The sequence below is a fragment of the Monopterus albus genome, unplaced genomic scaffold (genome assembly GCF_001952655.1).
Source record: "Monopterus albus unplaced genomic scaffold, M_albus_1.0 scaffold81.1, whole genome shotgun sequence".
NCBI lineage: Eukaryota > Metazoa > Chordata > Actinopteri > Synbranchiformes > Synbranchidae > Monopterus > Monopterus albus.
Window position 1 is genome coordinate 651,268 of NW_018127961.1, and position 17,165 is coordinate 668,432.

General features: G+C 42.0%; 1 protein-coding gene across 1 annotated transcript in view; it reads left to right on the forward strand.

Annotated features, from left to right (window-relative positions):
- vps13b (vacuolar protein sorting 13 homolog B) overlaps window positions 1-17,165 on the forward strand; it is a 360,621-nt gene that overhangs the window by 324,514 nt on the left and 18,942 nt on the right. Inside the window, exons 48-52 of the mRNA XM_020606756.1 lie at window positions 1,632-1,787; window positions 4,153-4,419; window positions 7,425-7,508; window positions 8,103-8,278; window positions 10,914-11,084. Of these exons, the coding sequence (XP_020462412.1) occupies window positions 1,632-1,787; window positions 4,153-4,419; window positions 7,425-7,508; window positions 8,103-8,278; window positions 10,914-11,084 (854 nt within the window). The remainder of the gene's footprint in view (window positions 1-1,631; window positions 1,788-4,152; window positions 4,420-7,424; window positions 7,509-8,102; window positions 8,279-10,913; window positions 11,085-17,165) is intronic.

Genomic DNA, 17,165 nt, shown 5'->3' on the forward strand with positions numbered 1-17,165 from the left:
TAAGGACTGAGGTTAATACTGAATGCTAAGGCCAAGTTTTAAAGTTGAAGCTTCCTTCTCATTCAGTACCAGGTCACTGAAAGAGCAACTGGGAGCAGAATGGCAGAAAATCATGAAGTACGGTTATTTTCAAACCACCATGATCTTACCTGGTCTTGATTATAATGTTAGTGCTGGTTTAGGGAGTCATCTAATGATTCTCCACCCCTAGGCTTAACCTTAACCCCTGCCACCTGGCTGTTTACACCACTCTGCCACTTTCCAAGTCCTCTGAGCAGGCAATCTGAGAAATTATGTCATTTTCACTCAGCCAACAGGGAGGAGGGATGATCTTGAAGAAAGTGAATTCAGGCTTTGATTAAGAATGTTTTTGTAAGGAAATCTGCCTTCAAACAGTGCAGAAAGACTGCAGTGGAGAGAAACATAGAAGGTCTTGACCAGGGCCTCTCCGTGCTCTTTGACATTAGGAGTAATTTGTTTTTCTTTAAACAGATTGTCTACATTTTTGTAAATCTTCAAAAATGCTTTTCAGCATTTCAGTCTGGTCACTGCTCCTCTGGGAGGGTGTTGAACCTGTCCATCACTCCCATACGTCTTGGTCTTTCTCACGTTCTCCGCCCCTCCCCTTCTTACTGTTGAAAGTTTGAACTTGTGTTGACGGTGGGGCTGACAGAGTTTTGTCAGGTTGGAAGGTCATCCACCTGACTGAGGGGAGAAGGTTCTAGATCTCCCTTCATATTTATTATTCTGCTCTAGTATTGTGGCCATGATTTCACGATAGTGCTCACTTTGTTTGATAAATGTGTTTCCTTGTCGGCAGTCCTGTAGTGAGAAGTAGACCGATGACAAACTCGATCAGAGTTTGATGTTCTTTATGCATGTATGGATATTTGCCTAGCCCACTTGCCATTTGTACAGCATATTTTATGAATGGATTTAGGTGGATGGTGGGGGCATGCAGCAAAGGCTGCAGGAATACAAACTTTGCAACACTAAAGCTATACACTGGATTGAATAATAGAGAAAAAAATGCCAGTATCCAGACTGTTTGCAGACAGACACAGTTATTTTAGGAAATATGCTTCCTTACATATTTTCAGCCCTGCTGCCATGTTGTGGCCAACAATACAACGAATTATGTGGAAAATGGTAAGGGAATTGTCACCACTACAAAGTTGTTTGAATATCAAAAGATAGGACAGGGTCTGTTTATTGCTGTCCTCCTGAGTCAGTGTTTACACCCAGCCACACACATGGATTTGCTTCACACTGACGTGATGGATATGAAGCTGAAAATGTAGAGAAGCAAGCTATCTGCCTCTTATTTATATGTGTGGAGAACAATCTTCCACATCCAACCACACAAGTACACTACACACACACAACTGCAGCCATAATGAGCTTCTACATCAGCTGTTTTCCACCAGCCAGTTTACTGTGTGCAGCCTTCCATTTCTGCTTTCAACAGCAGCAGGCATGTTCAGCGCCAGTAAACAAAACAACTTGTAAACAAAGAACCTTGCTGTTTACTTGCTGTTTGCTCAGGAATAAATAAAGGGCAAGTAGACCTCTGATGTCTGGTGTCCTCTGTCTCTGTTTTTGTGCTTGTCCTGCTCTGTCCCATCCTGCAGCTGCTGCACATCTGCATTGAGGGATGGGGGAACTGGCGCTGGTCAGAGGCCTTCAGCGTGAACAACGTAGGGACTCTGCTGAGGACTATTCAGTACAAGGGACGCACCGCCTCACTCATCATCAAGGTGGTGCAGCTCAACGGTGTCCAAAAACAGGTACTTCTCATTCAGTATTAAAGTAAACATATTTACATTCTTCATCCTGCAAGCATCATTAACCAAATATTATATATATTATTTAATAAAAATGTGTCAGCAACATTAACTGCATATCATTATTCCAAATGTCAGACATAAATATGAGTATAAATCAAAGTCACATTTACAGTTTTAATAACATGTTTAGTTTGACATGAAAACTCTTAATACACTGTTTTTTGGCTTTATCTGAAGCTTTCAACCGTCTCACCGGCTTCTTCAGCAGATGAAGTTTACTTAGTTGTCATGGCGTTTGGTATTTCCTGGTAGAAATTTTCTGGCATGCAAAACTTTATACACATTACATTTCTTATAGCCACATCAAGGTTAATTGGGCTAGTTGTAACAGGAGCTTTGTAGTTGCCCCAATTTAATTTACAGAAAATCCAAGCCATAACACTTTCACAGTATTAGCAGCAATATTTTTATTGACAATTAAGGATTTGTGAAGTAAATGCACCACAACAATAAACAAGAAAATAACATTTTCGCCATAATCAACAATATAGAGATCCTGCAGATTATCTTGCTGCTTGTAAGTGAAAAAGCAGGAACACATTTTCTGCAGGACTGCTGTTATGTGTCATGTGGTAGGTTTGGTCTTATTCCCAATATTAATTTTCAGATGACTATCTTTTAATCTTTGAATCTCATCAGACAACTGGCTGTATTTTCTTTTTGTTTTATAGCTCTTACACAAAAGGTAGTGAGCTTGAAACCATCCAAAAGCACAATGTGCCCTGTCAGTTCGCAAAGACAACAAGAAATCATAAACCAGCTGCATTTGCCTTTTTACACCAAGAACAGTTGTGAATCATGTTTGGAGTTTCCCACAGATACAAGATACAGACTTGCTGTATTCCTCAGATGCTGAGATGCAATGAGATTACAGCTGTGACACTTTGTTATGTAAATGATGTCAAGTGTCGCACATGTCTCCCTTGCATCTTCCAGACAAAACAGACTGCCTCTCACATTCCTTCTTCTGTCTGTCCCAGACTTGTTCCCATTGGATCTTGTGTTGGGGTATGAGCTCTGGTCAGGTCTAATTCACAACACAAAGCCTCCAAGTGGGACAGTGGGTGACACTACAAAGGAAATTGACTCACACCAACACACACATCTACACACAGGCATTCTCTACTTACACACACACACACACACACACACAGACAAGAGACATGCATTTTTTAAGTGTAAAATCTCTTTTTCTTGATCTCTGAAACTCTTATTGGACTCAACTTCTGTGACTCAGTATTTCTTTTTCCAATCTTATTAAAACTTGCTTTCACATTCTCTTTTTTTCTTTTTGTACATCTGTGTGTTAGCAAGGTGAAGATGGGCACTGAGGGAAAGAAAGTGTATTTTGTTGTGTTTAATACAGCTAGCTGCTCTAACTACACTAACTGCTGTGCACCAACTGATGATTGATGGGGAGATTTCTCTCATTAGGGCTCAAGATCTTTCCCTCCAAGCTCATTATTAATGCCACAACCTGCCAAACAAACACAGCTGTGCGTTCACATGCGAAGACCTAAACACACACTCACAGAGGGTGGTGGAAACAATCAATTTTGAGCCTAATTAGTTGTGTCAGTAACTGATGGCAACTCCGTGGTGGCTGCGGCTTGGCTGTTTTGTACTTCGCTTTGTGCAAGCACACACTGCCTGTATATCTGTACCACAGATAAACAGGCAGTGTGTAGGCAGATATACAGTCAGTGTGTAAACTAATGAACCTAACTCTTCAATGTAACTGAGGTGAGCCATCTGTAGTTTAGTTATATTAGTGTATTTGGACAAACATGTCACCATAGGCCTTCATGATGATACAAAAGTCATATCAGCTGAGATGAATAATTGTGCCAGTGTCAGGGCTCATGGCATTATGACATGATCCAGGTCAAATCCTATTCGCAACCTGCTCACAAAGACGAAAGGAAAAGTGGCATGTGTGTCTGCACTCAGATGTGCTTGCTGTATATGAAGTGATAGACAGGGACCTTAGAAAACTTTGGTACAGTAAGTACATAGATAGCAGTAGTGCCACTACAAAGGCATCATGCCCTGGGACTGGGCATATAAACAGCTGGACAAACACTGCTTTGCTTGTGATCAAAGTTTAGATGTCGACTCCCTTTGATATGCTACAATCAAATTCTGAACAGGGACTTTAAGCACATTTCGTTCTGAAGACATTATAGGGTTGCAGGCTACAGAATATCCCTATTCACTGATTGTGTCTGTTGCCTTCTACACAGGATTCATTATTTTATGTCTAAATATAGCAATTATCCTCTTTTTTCTTTTTTTTTAACTTCAGGTAATAATCTGTGGGCGGCAGGTGATGTGCAGCTACCTGACTCAGGACATTGAACTGCGAGTGGTGCAGCACTACGTAGGGCCCGACAGTCAGACAGTGGTTAGGGAACACTGTGATTGCCTGGAAGCTGGGACCAAGTTGCCTTCATATGTGCTGGAGGATGCCGAAATGACGGAGCTGTGTGTGAGAGCTCGAGGAGATGAAGACTGGTCCCAGGATGTTCAGCTGGAGAGGCGAGACAAAGGAAGCAGCAGCTCTGTTGTACAGGTATGTTAGCACAGAAACACTTGGACTGAGTTTATTTCCACACTGTGGGCATAATTAAGGTTTTGTCTTGATGTCTGTTAGCTTTGGTGTTACAGTTACAATTCTTAGATTAACACCCAGACTGGTTAAGCTTACTGTGATGTCTTATACAATTTTACAGTATGCTTGTGTTTGCTCAGCTCTTGCTGGGTAGCGAAAGCAATATATTACTGATAACTATGTCATCCCAAAGCATTACCTACTCATACACATGCCACATAACCTTTAGGCCAACTATACTTTTGACACTGATCAACAGAAAACCTACCTTTGATGTTAAAATGAAAACAGATCTCAACAAAGTAAAGTATATTCATTTAAAACAGAAGACAGTAAATAATTGATTGCATAAGGATTCATCTGCAAGTGAGTAATTAGTGTAGTAGATGCACCTTTGGCAGAAACACTGAGCCTGTTCGGATAGGTCTCAAACAACTTTGCACATCTGGACACTGGAATTTTGAGTGAACAACCCTTTTCAAGTCCAGCCACAAATTCTCAGTTGGATTGAGGTCTGGGCTCTGACTTGGCCTCTCCAGAACATTAACATTGTTGTCTTTAATCTATTTGTGTGTAGGTCTGGCTGCATGCTTGGGATCATTGTCTTGCTGGAAATCAAATCTTCTCCCAAGTTGCAGTCCTCTTGCAGACTACATCAGCTTTTCCTCTAGGATGTCACTATATATTGTTGTGTTCATTTTGCCCTCTATCTTCTTAGGCCTTCCGGGGCCTGATGCTGAGAAGCATCCCCACAGCATGATGCTGCCACCACCATGCTTCACGGTGAAGATGGTGTGTTTGTAAAGATGTGCAGTGTTGGGTTTACACCAAACATAGCGTCTGATGGCCAAAAAGCTAGACTTTTGTCTCATCAGCGCATAGAACCTTTCTCCAGATGAAGAACCTGGGCAACAGTTGTGGTCTCTCCCATCTCAGCTGCTGAAGCTTGTAACTCTTTCAGAGTAGTCATAGGTGTCTTGGTGGCCTCACTCACTAGTCTACTTCATGCACAGTCAGTTTGTGAGGACAACCTGCTCTAGGCAGATTTATGCATGTCCTATATTCCTTCCAATCCTTATGATGGATTTACCTGTATTCCAAGGGATATTCTGCATCTTGGAAATTTTGTTGCATCCATCCCCTTTTCAGTAACTTTTGTAGTGTAATAGCTTCAGAAAGAAGGGGCTGACTGTCCCAGTGAAAGCTGTATGTGCTTGTGACATGCACATTGTACACACCACCACTTGCAACCAGCTCTCCATCATACACATGTTTGGAGCTGGTGGCTGGACCACCAACTGTGACCGGATCCTCCTCTCCTGGGTGGCCACAGTGGCAGAGCTTGCACAGATACTCAGTGTTTGAGAACAGATTGAGATCTTTTCTTCAGACAGGCTTACCAAGGCCCTCCAGCTCACTCCTCAGCCACGGTGAGAGGCAGGGAATACAGTTTATACTCTCTCATAACAGCACTAACCATAGACTGGAAACACTAGCTGATATGTTGGCACAGGGAAAGGCTTTGAAGGCACTTTGAAAGTGTTGGATTAGTGCCAGACGATCACTCCTCTCCCTCCCTGCTATTCTTGCTCCTCTTCTTTATTTTTCTTGTTCTCTGTCTTTGTGTGCCCCTGTCTTTGTTTTCTATCTTTAAAAGCCTCTTGCTGTCAACAGCTAGCCACTGTCCAGCTCCAGCTTCTGTGTCTGGGTTCGAACATCTCTGACTCCACTCCAACCTCCACTGTTATCTCCTCTCCTCAGATCAGCCATTCATTACACATATGGAGGCTTGGCTCCGAATGAGAGAGCTGCCTGGACTAGTAGCTGGGTCCTTAGATCTTTCTATCTGCGTCTCCTGCTGTTTCACTCTTGTTTCCTCCCTTTCTTTGACTCTCTCGCCCACACGCTGGCTCACTCATCTATCTTGTAGTTGTTAACTCCTCTTGATTTACTTTATCCTCTGGCATCCAACTTGTCCACCTGTTCATCTGTCTCCTTTCTTGTCTGACTTCTGATTCTCTGTATTAGTCATCCATCTGAAGTAACTCCTCTTTTCCATATCTCATGTTCCTCCTCCCTAACTTTTATTTTCAGCATCTTTTTTGCCCTTGTCCTTTACTTTTGACAAAGCACAGGTCATTGTGACCTTATCCCAGTGATGAGTGTTTTTGGCTGATCAGGCCTGTAGAGTATCTGTTTGCCAGTGTTTCACTCCCTTGTCCCAACCAGGCTGTTTTTTGCAAGGGTCTGTATATTAAAACTGGATGTTCACTCTGTCATAAACTAGACCACTGGTAATGTGCCTTGGCCTCCCAACACTTTAATGGGGTCCAAGGGGTAAATGAGACAAACACCAGTGACACATTAAAATTCTTTGCTGAGCGCATCATCAGCCTTTAAATCTTGCTAAGTTTTAACTGCATGTAATGGCCCATTACCTAACACTAACAGCTGTCAGTCACCTCAGCTTTGATATTGTGTTGCAGGGCTTTAGAGAAACTTTTAACTAGCAGGAGAAGCCAAGGAACAAAGTTACTGTATATGGGGGGGCTGGAGCCAATCCCAGTCAGCATTGGGCGAAAGGCGGGTTACACGCTGGACAGGTTGCCAGTCCATCGCATGGCCAACACGCAGACGAGCAAGCGCAAACACACACACACACACACACACACACACTCACTCCTACGGGCAATTTAGAGTCACCAATCAACCTAAGCCGCATGTCTTTGGACAGTGGGAGGAAGCCAGAGTACCCGGAGAGAACCCACGCAAGTATGGGGAGAACCTGCAAACTCTGCACAGAAAGGTTGCGTACCTGGAACCTTCTCACTGTGAGGCAACGGCGCTACCCACTACGCCACCGTGCTGCCCCTCTCCTGTCTAAATATCTTTTGTTAAAATGTTTGGGTTGGACAGTTGATTTGATAATTCTTGCTATCATTAACAGCCAGCTCGTGTACTTTCAGGTGCCTTGTTCCAGTGGTTCTTTACTCTACGTGTGGTGTACTCTCATCACTATTGAACCTGACTCTCATATGCAGCAGAGAGTGGTGAGTATCATGTACACAAACTTACATGCACAGTGTTTATCTCCACATTGTAGGCAACGTTAAGGTTTTGTCTTGACATCTGTGAGTTAGTATTACAGTTGCACCCCCAATCTTTAGATGACCACCCACATTGATGAAGCTTATGGAGATTTACTGCACAGCCGAACAGTATGCTTGGGTTTCCCCAACTCTTACTAGGTTATATATTATAGAAAACGACATCATACCAAAGCATTACCAACTCATACGCATACGGTACAGAGGACATTTTGAAGCAATTCCTTTGACATATTTGGACATGAAATGATCAGACCAGCCAGGTTTGGTTGTTTATTCTTCTTCGGTTTATTTTTACTATTGCTGCTGTACTTTCAATCCCAGTGTATTGTATTGGAATATGTGGAAAAAAACTGATTAGTCCAAGAAGAAAATTACATTCTTTGTAGTAGGATTTGTAGCATCAAAATGAAGACGTGTAAGATTAGCATCTCATTCAGTGATTCATGAGTTGCATTGCCAGTTTAAGTCAGTACACTCCATTTGTTTGTGCAGTACATCTCACTGATGATTGTTGTATGTGAACCCATGTTTCAGGTGGTTTTCAGTCCACTGTTTGTCATGAGGAGCCACCTGCCAGATCCGGTAATAGTCCATATAGAGAAGAGAAGTCTGGGACTCAGAGAGAGCCAGCTGATACCTGGACAGGGCCACCAGGAACCCCTGTTGAATACTGAGGCTGACCTCACTCACCATCTCACTTTCCAATCCAGGTAAAAAACAGAAGACAACAAAAAAAACTGATTCTTACAGGAAAACAAATGGGCATTTTTGTGTACAGGAAGCATGGAGGGAGGTCAGATAAATGTGATATAGGTATACTGTAATTATTTCAACCTAAAAAAAAAATTCCCTGGGCTCTATATGTCCTACAAGAGCAAGTACAAAAATCTTTATGACCACAATAATATAACCTTTATACACATCCCACACAGGCCTGACCTTCATCTGCCACATCATGTTTGGCAGGTCTTCTGTTATATTACAGTGTAGCTCCTCAACAAGCAGCTTATACAGCTGTAAAGGACAAAGTCTAAGTCTGGTCTGTATGTAATGAGGATGTTACACCTCCATTAGAAGATGGGGAGACACTAAAGATTTTCTCAACAAATTATGACTTCTCTAAGCCAACATGAAGACATGATCCTCCAGAGGGATCCAGGCGCATTTCTTGGGAACAGGAGGCCAGCTTGGTTGTAGCTGTTTATCAGCTCCAAATCCAACATGGCAAGTTGGACAATAATTGCACCTCACTGAGATACAGGCCCTAACTGAGAGCGGGGTTTTGGCCATGTTTTAGCATGTTTGTGGATAGAATTGTATGCTTGTACACACGTTTGCATGGTCAGATGAGCAGTGTATATAGTTTATGTATCACATCTATGTGTGGTCTGTGTCTCTAAATGTCTTGTTTAGCTATATGCCAGAATAAGTGTGACCATCACTGGGTCGCAGAGTCTGTCACATACATCACTATTACACTTGTTACTCTGTCCCAGTTTGTCAGTGTGTGTTCTTGTAAGAGACAGCTCTCTATAAGATTTCTTATAGCAGGCTCAACTAAGCTGAATCAGTTATCAAAATCTTTGCATTCCATAAAAGAAATGCTTTGTGTCTGTAACTTAATATCAAATCTAATAACGTCACAACTATAGCTTGTATCATGTCATATACAATGAATGACAGATGTTTTGGTCCACAGTGCCTTTCAGTAGCATGTATGTTTCAGTATGGATGACTCCAGGAGAAATAGCTACCATATGTACACAGTGTACAGTTGTGTTTGTTATCTGTAAATCTGTAGTTTATGTTGTTTTATGCAAATCCATGGAAGAAAAATTGCCCCTTTTGGTAGCAGATAGTGGTGATTTGAATAAACAAAGTAAACTTTGACTGAAATTGACTTCCCCCTCAGAGAATGTTTTGCTATTACTGTTGTGTGTTTAGATACAGGGTTGTTTTGATTTCAGCTGCAATAAAGGAACCAGAGCACCCATACAGTGAGAGAGGATATATTTGGCCCCTGTCGTAGACAAATCCTTTTTGTGTATTCAAAAAGCAAGCTCAGAAACTGCTAAGCGTCTTGTCTTTCTGCACTGTAACCACAGTTCTCCTTGTGTTTACGATCCATCCCCTGACTAAACTGCCTCTCACCACACAAACTTTATAGTCCCCTCAACTCAATCCATCCCTCATCCTGCTCCATCTTCACAAACACACACTAGAAGCCACAGTTGTAAACGGTCCTTGACCCACATACACGTTTTGTACACGCACACACAAGCCCCCAACCCCAAACCCCTAAGATAGATCCAATCTTGAATCTTCATTGGTCAAGAGATCATCTTTCCTTCCTGTAATTACACATAGTTGTGGGCTCTAATGGACGAGGTGGGGAGTATAGCTGTGGTCTGCTACACAAGAGGCACAGACAAGTCTTAACCAGAACTGTTGTGTCCTACTCTCCACATATTGACCGCCGCATTAAAAAACCGAGAGTTATAATCAGAAGCCTCTTCCAGTTTCCCCCCGCAGGAACTGCTCTGGATGAAAAGCTTCCTGTCAACACCTTGTCCCTCTCCTCAGTCTTGCCTCAGATCTATAAGCAACAGCCTCTGTGTTCCTTTTATAGCACAATGGGCTCTATTAATAAACTGCTGCTCTGGGGTAAAGGGGCTGCTTTGCTTTAGCCAAGTGGAACTGGATGCTGCCCAGTGAAAGAGAAGAAGACGTTACAGTGCTTGCATTTAGTTCTTTTTTTCTCCGTGTTGTAAAGCCATAATTGACCAGTGTCTGAGTTATCCAATAGGAGTATTTACTGCTATTTAGTTTTTACTGTGATCTTTGCGCATTAGTGTTTGTAAGGCGAGACTGTATGTCAGGAAGAAGGATCCAAAACAAAAGGCAGATTCAATCCACTTTGAGGTTTCAGGGTAAAAGCAGAGTTTAGCTGGAGGTCACTTTAATTGTGCCGAACAAAACAATGGGAATAGTCAGCTGCCGTCAGAGAAGTCTTGTACTATATTGAAATAAAGAGTATATTTGGATTGTTTCTGACATAAAATAAGTAAATATGCTTCCAAACCAGATTTGCTAACAAAATACACAGCAGTGGGTAACAACCATGTGCCTTACTGACCCTAAAAGTATATAGGTTTTCATCTCAAGCTATCACATATCACACTGTTTGCCAGGAGGACCTGCACAGTGTTGGGTAGAGATGGTGCATGGTTGGGAATTGCTAAAACTATCTACCCCCAGTTAGTGTCTATTGCTTTTTGTGTTACACTCAGCCACATATTGTTAGAAAAATCTGCAATGATATTGTGTTTGTGCTCTGTCCCACAGGGAGGATGAAGATGCTTCTCACTGTGCTGTGCCAATCTCCACCAGTCTAATTAAACAGATAATGAACAAGACTGGAAATAAGGACAGCCTGGAACACATCCTGACTGACTTCTATGGTCCGAAAACCTCTACTGAGTCAGCATGGCCCTACGTCACCAAAGATACTGACAGGTACTCCCCTGCAAATTTAAGGTGTACAATGAATTTTCATATGTCGGTGAAGTTAAATACAAATGTAGTCAGTCAATGTACAATAATCTTGAAGAGCCCGTCTGCACTTAGAAGCACCTGACCAGGACGAACATAGTAAAGCAAAGCAGGATAGAGCAGTAATGACACTAGATTCATACTTGCAACATCCTGGGTGCCTGAGCCGTAACCCACCGGGACATCATGACACCTCATCATCTCTTGTAATAAGTCCATCCATCCATCCATCTTCGTCCACTTTATCCGTGCCCGGGTCACAGGGGCAGTAGTCTAAGCAGAGCCCCCCAGACTTCCCTCTCCCCACACACCTCCTCCAGCTCCTCAGGAGGAACCCCACGGCGTTCCCAGGCCAGCCAGGAAACATAGTCTCTCCAACACGTCCTGGGTCTGCCCTGAAGCCTTCTCCCAGAGGGGCATGCCTGGAATACCCAGGGAGGCGTCCAGGGGGCATCCGAAACAGGTGCCCGAGCCACCTCAACTGGTTCTGCTCAATGTGGAGGAGCAGCGGCTCTACTCCGAGCTCCTCACTGGTGACTGAGCTCCGCACCCTATCCCTAAGAGTGCACCCAGTCACTCTCCGGAGGAAACTCATTTCTGCCGCTTGTATCCGTGATCTCATTCTTTTAGTCATGATCCGAAGTTCATGGCCATAGGTGAGGGTAGGAACATAGATCGACCGGTAAATTGAGAGCTTCGCCTTACGACTCAGCTCCTTCACCACAATGGACCGGTACAGAGACCACATTACTGCGGACGCCGCACCGATCTGTCTGTCAACCTGCTGCTCCATTTTTGCCTCACTCGTGAACAAGACCCCGAGATACTTAAACTCCTCCACTTGAGGGGGCAACTCTCCCCCAACCCAGAGAGGTGGGGGAGAGTTGTAATAAGTCAGTGGTTGTCAAACATTTTTTGTCATTCCCCACTTAAGAGGGTGGGTGAATTTTCAAGCCCCACTTGTCAAAAAATTATAACGAAATTGCCAATTTTAAAATTTCAAATTGATTGATATATCAAATAACACTAAGTTGAAAACTGATAAAATATAAGTGCAACTGTATCGTTTGACAGGGGGATAGTTTTCAATTTTGCAGCACTTGTTTCATCCAGCATAATCGACACCATGTCTACAGTTACAGGGAGAATGAGCTGCTCAGCAATTGACTGGGGTGTGTTGTCTCTAAATGTCTTCTTAATTTGTTGGGTCTCATGCTGTCTGCTGTCAGCGCTTTAAGACACAAGACACACGTGTCCCTCCATCCCCCACCATTCCCACCATGAATCCAAGCGCAAGACAGGCTTCATCATACAGTATTTTCTTTTCAGCTGGCTTTTTGGTTGATAAGACTTACTGCCTGTTGTTCGTTTGTCTACTTGCGCTGAATCACCTGCTTCTTTGGTGGTCCATGTAACACATTTATCCATTTACGTTATTATGCCCACTACGTACACTATTGGCCCTCTGTGTGAATGTTTCCTTATATTGTTGCGCGGCAGTTAACATGCCAACGTCAAACTATGGTTCCACTTTTTTCTCCTGGCCCCAAACTGATGTTATTTTAATTTACTTATATTAATGACCCATTTCTAATTTTCCCCGTTCATTGCACCCCACCTGTCATGTCTTTATTCCCCACTAGTGGGGCGCGCCCCACACATTGAGAACCACGGCAATAAGTCAACATGGATAATTCTTTTTCATCGTTATTATAGCACTTCTGTGGCTATTCAGAATTCATAACGCATACAGTTTTCCTCATGAAAGCAGTTTTGCAAGCAAGCCTTTAATTATAAGGGAGGCTCCTCTTTATTGCTGACTCTTTGTTCACATAATAAAACAGTTAACTGTAAAGACAATGTAGAGCCACGCATCAGATGTTAGCAATGATCCAACTGTAGTCCCCAAAGACCAGAGATTTAGGCAGGCATTCTGTCACATTCCAACTTTCTCACACAAGTCACAGGGCCATGCATTCAGTTAAAATTTGGCATAGCTTTGCAGAATGTACAGTGCGTGTACTGTGTGCATGTGTGCCTTTGTATTACTTACATTATGGGGACTGAAACCTGATAACACACTTATACTGTGGGGACTCAGCCATCCCAACCAGAGGCTGGTCCCCACAAGGAAATCACTGAATTTTAGGATGGCAACATGGTTTAAGGTTAGTGTGAGGTTAGGTATTAGGTACTGACTGCCTGCAGTTGCCTGGGTTTCTCTGCTCTATACATACACAAACACACACAGAGTTTTGCCCAGCACATGCATATACACCTTTAAATGACACGCACACTGTGTCTCAGTGGAAAACTGTCATTTGCTATTTGGTGTTGGGTTTCTCTGTCAGTCAGGCCTCTCTCTTCACTGCAATCCATCCCTGTGAAGACAAAAGCTCAAGGCCAAAGCTCATTTCCCATCCTGGAAACCCAGAAGTCTGTGACTTTATACAAAATGGAAAAAGTGCCATTAGGGGATTAATAGCAGCGATTGCTATCTCTCTTAAATACCGTGAAAACTCAGACAGCAAGAGAAAGCAACAATTTAATTAGTATATTTTTCTTTAATATTTATAAAAATGAATCGGATTGCTGTGTCGAGACTGCTCCGTCTCCCCAGCACAGTGAAGAAGCCAAACTAACTGAGCTCCTTGGTTGTGTCTTAAATGGACAGAGGTTGTTAAGAGCGGTAAATGTTATCTTTCTTTTCTGGATTTTTAATGGTAGCGAGGCACCAGTGATGTGAGGGTAAGCACAGGCAGGCTGTATGTGTTCAGTGTTTTGTGCCTCTCAAAATTCACACTTCTAAAACCCTCAGCTCCTGAGATGGCAGAATTTGACAGAAGCTGCTAAGCACATTTCATTAGTTTCCAGTTTAGAAACATTGTTTTCTTGGCAATAGTTAGAGAGATAACAAGTGGGTTTTTATATTTAATTGGTAGGTAGTTGACTTCTGTGATATTACCGATCAGGCAGAGTGACGGGGATGGGGGGATTCTACAGCTCAAGATGGTGGAGAGTTTCTCAGTCACCGCTATCCAGAGAGAGTAAACGGGTTGACAGGTCCGAGTAGCATGGAAGTAATCATTGGCACAATCCAGAGTGCATTGTGAACAGGTATCTATATCAATGAAACCCATTTTAAACATTTTACCTTGTGTGATGTGAGTCCTGTGAATAGTCTTGTATTATATAAGCTGTAAGTTTATATTGGTAGTCATGGTCCAGAATCTCGGTCCAGAAGTCAGGGCTGTTGGGGAGAGATAAATCCGTTTCCCATTTAGTCACTGGTAATGTTATTGTTCTATCTGTATTTGACATTAGTTTATAAAGTTTAGATACTATCTTCTTTGAGTTTGTAGATTTCATTATCTCCTCAGCTAGCATGGAAGGTTGCAGGGGGTTGTTGATTATATTGATCTTTGATTTAATTATGGATTTTAACTGTTGGTACTGGAGAAATTCTCCTCTCCCAACTCTGTACTTCCGGACTAATGTATTAAATGGTATAAACTGGTTGTTTTCAAATAGATGATGAAGGTTAGCGATTCTTTTGTGTTGCCATGTTGGAAAGTAGATGGGATTATTATGAAGTTGAAAGTCAGGGTTATGCCAAATTGGAATGTATCTACACGGTGTTAATGATAATTTAGTGGTTTTGTTTGCTTTCCACCAAGCTGTCAGAGTTGCAGAGACTGTGATATTTTTGAAATAGTTCATTTTCTTAGTTGAGTATGGTAGGAAGGCACGGTCTGCAACTGAAGTATTTTTGCATTGATTTTGTTCTAGTTCTATCCATGAGCTATTACAACTATCCTTCTGAATCCATTGAACATTGAAATGTTTTAATTGATTTGCTAATAATACTCAAAATTTGGTGCTTCTAGGAAACCTTGTGATTTGTTCTTCCAGAGTGTTGACAGGGAAATTTGGGGTTTTTTATTGTTCCAGTAAAATTGCGAAGTCAGAGAATTGAGTGATTTGAACCATTTATCTGCTGGTGTTGTGGGAAGCACAACACCAGCAGATAAATGGCAAAAAACAGGTAGTTAATTTGTGGTAAGGTTTTCATTTTGACTGCAGCAATTCGGCCAATGAGTGACAGCGGGAGGTTGGACCAGCGTTTGAAATCATCTTCTATCTTTTTTAGCAGAGGGGTGTAGTTAAGGTTAAAAGGTTCTGACAGCCTAGGGGAAATACAGATTCCTAAATTTTTAATGTTGCCAGTGTGAAGTGGTAGGGGACAGTCTTGAGCTGCAGAATCCCAGGCATCTTCAGAGTGGCAATATGGTGGATTTATTCCAGTTTATTCTGTAGTTAGAAATCCTGGAGAATGTATTAATAATGGATAAAGTTTCTTGTAGTGAACTGTAGGGGTCCTGTAGATATAATAGTAAATCATCTGCATAGAGGCTAATTTTATGTTGTGAGTTAGTATCTTGTAATCCTTTGATGCTATTATTCTGACGTATTGCTGCTGCTAGAGAATAGAGATGGTACTTCTTCTTTTAATGCTGTTCTCTAGCTGCTTTTGTGTTTTTAGGGAAAGCTCCTGAGAAACCATTTTTATTACACATCCAAACATGAATTCTTAGTTTATCTAAAACAACCAAGATAAAACAATCAGCTGAGGCGTCGTACCTGAAGCTCTTTGTTGTTGAAGGTGAGGAGACTGATCTCTTCTTTAGTCTGCTTCACCTCCTTCCACCACCCCTCCTCCTTCCTGAGCCACTGCTCACACAGCAGTTTGATTCCATCGTGCCATCGGGCCAGGCAGTCCACATACGCTTTGGTGCGAGCTCCTCTTTTTTTTTTTTTTTTTTTTTTTTTTCAAACCTGCCTCCTTGTGCCGAGCAAATAGCCGACTGGCTCTACAACAACCACAGTACTTTCATTTGACCATAAAACAGGCCACATTGTATTACATGTGTACCTATGTCTCCAATCTCATGGTCAAACACAGAACAGACATTCATGTTAATTAGTAATTTTTTTCAGATGAGTAACACTGTAAATCAGTAATCTGTACTTAAAAATGGAAAAATGACATCTGTCTTCAGATATAATCAAAAACTAACATTTTTAGTAATTAATTAATGATTCCGTTATTTCAAATAAATAGGAATAATACTCAAACTAACAAAACATATTGCAAACATACAGTATAGACCTGTGTGCCTACTACAACAGTCCTCTCATTGAGCACCTCTGTAGAAAAGTGGCCCATGGCTGAACCTAAAGGAAAACCCTAAATCTGAACCCGAAGGAAGATCATTTTGAGATCCTCTGGAAGTTTTGCCTCCATTTACTCCAGTTTAATACCACAGTTATTCAGTAATCAAATTTATGGTATCATAAAATGTTGGTTTATGTTGGATGTCAAAAATCTAAGATTTTTTATTGTCAATTCACTATATGTGCAGGACATACAGAAAAATTTAAATATTGTTTCTCTCTCACATAATGTTGAATGCCCATGCCATTTAAGAAACTAAAATAGAATAAAAGTAGAATAAATGCAGAATAACTAGAATATGAAAACCGAATTAAAGTAATTAGGATAAACTAAATGGTACAACCTAATACGGGAGTACGCAGGTAGACTACATTCTATGTAGACAAGGCAATCTGAGAGAGATTAGTGACTGCAAAGTGGTGGTAGGAGAAAGTGTAGCCAGACAGCACTGGATGGTGATGTGTAGGATGACTCTGGTGGTCAGGAAGAAGAGGAGAGGAAAGACAGAAAAGAAGACCAAGTGGTGGAAGTTGCAAAAGGAAGAATGTCGTGAGGAATTCAGATAGAAGTTAAGACAGGCTTTGGGTGGTCAGGAAGAACTTCCAGATGACTGGGAAACTACATCAGAAGTGATCAGGGAGACAGGTAGGAAGGTGCTAGGTGTGTCATCTGGAAGGAGGAAAGAAGATAAGGAAACATGGTGGTGGAACGAGGAAGTACAGGACAGCATTCAGAGGAAGAGGCTAGCTAAAAAGAAGTGGGACATAGAAAGGACTGAAGACAGTAGACAGGATTACAAGAAATTGCAG